This window comes from Chlamydotis macqueenii, chromosome 5, assembly GCF_036417535.1.
Source record: "Chlamydotis macqueenii isolate bChlMac1 chromosome 5, bChlMac1.mat, whole genome shotgun sequence".
Lineage (NCBI taxonomy): Eukaryota > Metazoa > Chordata > Aves > Otidiformes > Otididae > Chlamydotis > Chlamydotis macqueenii.
Window position 1 is genome coordinate 11,210,337 of NC_141560.1, and position 6,000 is coordinate 11,216,336.

Below are 6,000 nucleotides of genomic sequence, written 5' to 3' on the forward strand. Positions count from 1 at the left end.
CAGGGCAAGCTACTGTCTAAGTGACACGCGATGTAAAGACTCGTGGCAGGCCCTTCCCGCCATTGTCCCCGCACAGGACACTCGCTGTGAGGTGGAGATTGGGCAGAACGCTGTGGTCGGCGGGAGCCTGGGGCTGCGTGTGGATTTCTTCAGTGACACTCTGGGGGCCGGGCAAAAGCCCTGGAGCGGCAGGGACGTGACAAGAGCTTGTGTGTCGCCCGCGGCTGCTTACCCCTCGCTCTCCAGAGCATGGGAAGCGACAGCGTTGCGGTGCCGTGTCCCCGCACGCACAGAGCCCGTGCCGCCCGGTGCTAGCCGGAGTGCGGAGGGCGCTCTGGTCCTCCCCAGCCGTAGGGGGCGCTGCGCGGCGGCGGCGCCTCTCTTGCTCCGAGGTCTTTGCTCTTTGGCTCGTCCTTTCCCAGCATCCCCCGCGGCGGTAAGGGAGCCCGGCCCCGCTCGGTGACCTTCGCTGGCAGCTCCTGTCCCTGACGGTGGGTTTGGGTCCAGGTGAGCCCTGCCCTTTGTTGGCAGGCATCGCTCGGGGGTGTCTCGGGGAGGCGGTTGTGGTTCAGCCTGGGAAAGGAGGCGCGGCCAGCGGCGCTCCAGCTCTGCCGTTACCCACCCGCCCCCCGGGCGGAAGGGGCTCTGTGGGTTAGGCCGCGGGCGGGCGGCGGTTTCCCCGGGCTGCGGTGGGGTCATGGCGGGGAGGTCAATGAGAAAGCAAATTCAGCGTTGTTCCGGGGAGATTACAGAAAAAAAAAGGCCTGAACGACGTTGCGCCCACAGAGGCCTTGGGAAAAGGTCGCTGCCAGGTTTTAGCAGGGTGTTAACTGGAAATAGCATTGCTTGTTCTCCGCGTTATCTAATGGTGGGAAAATGCTTTTCCTCCCTTCTATTCAGTCTCCTTGTTTGTTAGTATGTCTTGATATTTTGCTATAGCAGAATTACTGCTATTAGGGCACTACCTTATAGCGGTCTTCCAGTACCTAAAAGGGGCCAACAGGAAAGACAGGGACAAACTCTTCAGCAGGGCCTGTTGTGATAGGACAAAGAGTAATGGTTTTAAAACAGAGGGAGGTAGATTCAGTCTGGATATAAGGAAAAAAATATTTCACAATGAGGGTGGTGGAACACTGGCACAGGTTGCCCAGAGAGGTGGTGGATGCCCCATCCCTGGAAACGTTCAAGGCCAGGTTGGATCAGGCTCTGAGCAACCTGGTGTGGTTCGAGATGTCCCTGCCCCTTGCAGGGGGGTTGGACTGGATGGCCTTTAACGGTCCTTTCCAACCCAAGCTATTCTACGATTCTGACTACAGATATTGGAAACTTTGGGGGAGGTGCAGTGTTCTTAAGAGTACTGGTGAAAGCACAACACTATTTTGAGGAAATCTTTCCACAATAATAATTTTGATTGAAATGTCCATAAACAAGTAAAGATAAATGTGGGTTTGTCTGTAATTATACATTAATTACCACAAAGATGCTTTCATTCTTTAAGAAGCACTTAGATTTTTCCAGTTGTTTTGACATTGGCTACCTGTGCATCCTTCTTTTTTTTGATGCTTGCCAAAGGATGCTTTACATTTAATAATGGCAAATAAGTAAGCAAGCGTTACCTCATAGAAGTTTAAGTCTGCTTTTCTTTCCTGGGACTCTGGTTTATCATATATGTGTATATAGCTGACTTTATTGGATTGTAGTAAGTGTAAGTATTGACTTTGTTGGGGTGAAGTGCTATATGTAAGACAGTAGAACATGTATTTCAGTGCAGTGTGGTGCAAATGTGTACTAACATGTACAGGAGTTAGGGTAAGCTTTATTTTAAGGCATCTTACAGTTTTCTGTTTGTCTAACACAGCTGCTTAGGAAAAATACATCAATAGGCTTCTTGCTCTTGGGGCATATTTTGAAAGTAAAATATTCATGATAAATCATTAATTCAGTAGCTTTACATAATTTGTTTTGCTATTTTGAGTAGAAATTACCATGTTGGGAGAGACATCTGAGCTACGGGGGAGGGAGGAAAACTAACTTGGTAGTGCAAGGAAGGAGCCTCTCTAGCTTGTCTGGAATGAGGCTTTTCTCCCGAGAGAGTCTGGAAACATCAAAAAAAAAAAGCTGTTACTGGTAAGGAGAGAGGAGCTTAGCTATTGCTACTCTGTAAATACTCTACTGAGTCATCTTTGAACCCTTTCATCAACTGTAATTTATTATTTTTTATTGTCTTAGCCCATAAATTGTAACCTTAACGCTGAATTTTCATTTCTTTGCTTTGGAATAAGTACTTTTGCATGTCTGGGGATTTTTTTTTTAAACTGTAAACTGCTACTGATATATCAGTAGTATGTATATGTATTGAAAACACAGCAGGTAAGAATACAGTTGCAAAACTCACGATTGCAAAACTTCTTATAATTTTCAGATGGTGCAGACCATGCTTCCAAAGTCATTGAGAGCCATGAAATTCTACTTCACTACCGTGTATCAAGAAATATGGGTTGGTGTAGCATTAACAGCTTATGTCTATTACAAAATTTCATATGGTGGTAAGTTACACATTATCGTCTTCATTAGCTGTTACTTTATAGATAAGAAGATAGAAGAGAATATCCTTAATGGTTAGAAATTAGCCATTGAAAATATCCAGCAAATAAGAAATTAATACTTACTTAAAGCCAAGTCTTTGCCATAAAAATTTGGCATGTTTTAGCATTTAGCATATTTTAGCATGTTAGCATGTTTTAACATGCTCAGCTTAGAAGGTTACAGTAACAAAAATACTCAAATACCAGTGTCACTGTGCCTACATCATGAAGATCAGGTAAAATAGGAGTTGGTTTGAAAAGCACACATAACTTGCAACATACAGCCAGAGGCTTCTCCTGTAGATTTGTCTTGTAGGGGAATGCAAGACTGTTCTGAACTAGAACTTACTTTGATTAGAAATTTTTTTAGATTCCTTATATTTTTAAGGGTTTTCTCGACATGTGCCAAAAAATACAGTTTTAAAAGGTTTTCCCATGTGAACTTGTGAAAGTTAAAGCACTTAGTTTGTTTTGGGCTGATGCACAACAAAATGTGAGGCACATCACTGAACATTAAAATGCATCTAATTTGGTGATATCGGACCACTTTCTCAGAGGAAGAAACAAAACATCTAATGTAAAAATAATACATTTGACCAGGACGGGTCCCTCAAAGCAGAAGGGTACAACAGATTATGGTGTCTTAAAGGTCCTGTTCTTCAATTTAGGCTATGCTGAAAAAATACCAAGTCAAACCTTTTACTATCTGTCATGAACAATGAATGTCCAGTTTGTCTAGAGTTTACAACAGGGAAAGGAACCCCTCACTGTGGGAACAGCTGAGTGATATTACCTCAACATTTCTGTAGCTTTGTCCAAATAACTTGTAGCATGTCTAAATATATTAAACTAGACTTACAAGCTTAAGTAAATATAAGTAGTTGAACAGCTAGAGAGAAAAACATAGTTTAACTTTTACTTTAGCTTTTTTAATTTCAAGGAGAATTCAAAATTGACAGACTGTTTCAAGTTTGTGTTCATGTAATGCTACTTTTATTTTCATTTATGATTTAGATAATAGATGTCGTGGTGTAGGGTTTTGAGGGCCAAAACCTTGATATGGGGCAACTGTATGCTAAGCATTATTTCAAAGTGAAAATAGCTTTTAATAGATGTAGCCTTTTCTGCAGTTTGGGGAACAGTTTTGCAAATAATACATATATTTATAAAAGAGTACATTGTAGAATAACTTAGATTGGAAGGGACTTCTTGAGCTCACCTGGTCCAAACCACTGCTTAAAGTAGTTAGATCAAAATTAGATCAGGTTGCTCATGGCGTTATTCAGAATTCAAATGAATAATTCCAAGAGTGGAGATTGCACAACTTCTTATGACTGTCTCACGAAAAATTTTTTCCATCTATTTTTGTCTGATTATTGTGAATTAGTATTTTAGGAGAACAATTACAATGGGAATATAAAATAAGCTATTTTACTTAGAAAGGAAGATTTTTAAAGCAAACTGTATTCTTACCACTTCACTTTACATCGGTATGTTGTGTGTATACACATCCATGTATTATGTAAAATAGCACCATTCTGTATGTTTCTTTTGTATTACAGTAGGAGTCTTGGTGGCTACAATCTCTACATGCATAGAGTCTTAGTTAATTAAAAACAAACAACTTCAAAAAATTACTATAACGTTTACTGACATGTAACATGGAAAGTATATGTTGTACACTTAAAAATATTTTTCAAGTCCAATTAGCAACTCATAGGTAGTATAATCTAGTTGAAGTTTATCTGCAAAAAATAAATACAAAATATTTTTTTAAACTGTCATTGTTTAGCTTGTTTTTTCTTTTTTTTTCCAGGCAAAAAAGCAGTGACAGATAGTAAGTATTAAATATCTAATACCCTCTTGTATTTTTTAAATGAGTGCAGTAAAAATTAGCTCAGCATATTTTATGTAAGTTTAGGGTTTAAGTCATGGATTTAGAAAGTGTTTAAAGATGACTTCAAAATACATATTGTTGGTTGTATTCATGGTTTTGTAACCTAGAAACATCTGTGAATCTGCAGAGATGCTACCTCTGTCTTAAATTGTCTTTTGCAAAGGTTTTAGGAATAGAGTGGAAGTCTTATGCCTTGATTGGGGAGGAGGAATTCTTTTAAACAGTAGTAACAACCATTTAATGGAATTGGTTCAATCAGCACGATCTCAAGAGTAGCTGCTATTTTAGCTGTCAAGAAACTAAGAAGTTTAAACTTGTACTTTAAATTTTGTATTTTTATATCTTCTATAAAGTAATATTTAGATATTTATGGACAACTTCTTCCAACTTCATACTAGAATTTATTTTTTTCATAAGCTGCTATATCTCAGTTAACTTTCTGCACCATGATAGGTAGCCCATTTGCTCCCAGTTAAATTTGTATATACAAACATTTACACTTTTAAATGTGTAATTAGTGAAAATACAGCCCAGTAGACTTAACGATAATAGCATAAATAAACTTCAATTTAGAAAGAACCATACCAAAACTGAGGAAGAATGGGTATTTGCCTATAACAGTGCTTTAAAACTTGTGAAAGAGGATTTTTAGTATTGGCCAAGTTTATGTACGTAGTCTGAGGGGGTTTGGTTTTATTTGACAGGGCAGTTGAACCTGCCAACTCTTGTGCTCAGATGTAGATAACAGTTTTGTTCTAGGTTCTGAATTATGTTCCTGAATTGATTTGCTGTACTGTTTGAACAGTCTAAATCGTGTCTTTGTTTCAGAGTCCTCTGGTGCTGGCCATCATTAAAGACCTCTTCTCTTCTTCAAGCATGAATTTGGTGGTTTGTCATTTTTACTGTAAATGAAGCAAGTTACAACTATAGGGAAGTTAATTCTAAAACTGTACCTGATCCATCTGCTGTAATTAGAGAAAGAATAAATCCATTGAGCAACAAGGAATTAAACATGTTGGACAAAGTATGCTGGCGTATATTGTTAACATAATTTTTAGAACAAGCATTTCTTGTTTTCTACAATTCTTCCAAGTTCCATGTTAAACTTTTTCAATAGCACTTTGAACAAGACCAGGTTTCTAAAACTAAACTTCTTAATAGTAGCCAACATTTCTTACAATAACATTAAGCCTTTTTTTTTTTTTTCCTCCTAATTACATCTCTTTTGGGTAGAACTTTTGAAATACTCCATTTACTTTTAAAATGTCATTTAATAGCATGCCAAGTTTGAGAACTTAATTCTCAGCTTTGTTAACTTGTGGTGCAATAATTAAGGGTACAAAAAGTTATTTTTAAAACCTTAACATTTTTTGAGTTCATAGTCCTGCAAGGTTTAAAAGCAAAATTTTTACAGAGGTTTTTAAAGAGTACATTATTGGCAACTATCTTTTTTTTGTCCTTCATATTCAGTAGAGCTAAGGAATTATTCTGAAAGGCTCTTCCTTTAGTCACAAATTT

The 6,000-nt window shown here is 38.6% G+C and overlaps 1 protein-coding gene across 3 annotated transcripts; it reads left to right on the top strand.

Moving 5' to 3' along the window:
- Positions 1–354: 354 nt before the first annotated feature.
- Positions 355–5,509, top strand: ATP5MJ (ATP synthase membrane subunit j). 3 transcript variants are annotated; one of them, XM_086749675.1, is made up of 4 exons: positions 355–491; positions 2,423–2,546; positions 4,402–4,422; positions 5,311–5,509. In XM_086749675.1, the coding sequence occupies exons 2-4, from the start codon at positions 2,423–2,425 to the stop codon at positions 5,334–5,336; spliced, it is 171 nt and encodes a 56-aa protein (XP_086605801.1). In that variant the 5' UTR covers positions 355–491; the 3' UTR covers positions 5,337–5,509. The 3 variants fall into 3 exon arrangements, with proteins under 3 accessions (XP_086605801.1, XP_086605802.1, XP_086605800.1); XM_086749676.1 differs by having other exon boundaries at positions 382–507; positions 5,288–5,509; XM_086749674.1 differs by having other exon boundaries at positions 383–507.
- The last annotated feature ends 491 nt before the right edge of the window (positions 5,510–6,000 follow it).

What these genes read in the sequence shown, in the direction of transcription:
- ATP5MJ (XM_086749675.1), top strand. Translation starts at nt 2,423, where the DNA reads ATGGTGCAGACCATGCTTCCAAAGTCATTGAGAGCCATGAAATTCTAC. An exon ending in TTACAAAATTTCATATGGTG is followed by an intron (nt 2,547 to 4,401) that starts GTAAGTTACACA and finishes TTTTTTTTCCAG; the next exon opens with GCAAAAAAGCAGTGACAGAT. An exon ending in CAAAAAAGCAGTGACAGATA is followed by an intron (nt 4,423 to 5,310) that starts GTAAGTATTAAA and finishes TCTTTGTTTCAG; the next exon opens with AGTCCTCTGGTGCTGGCCAT.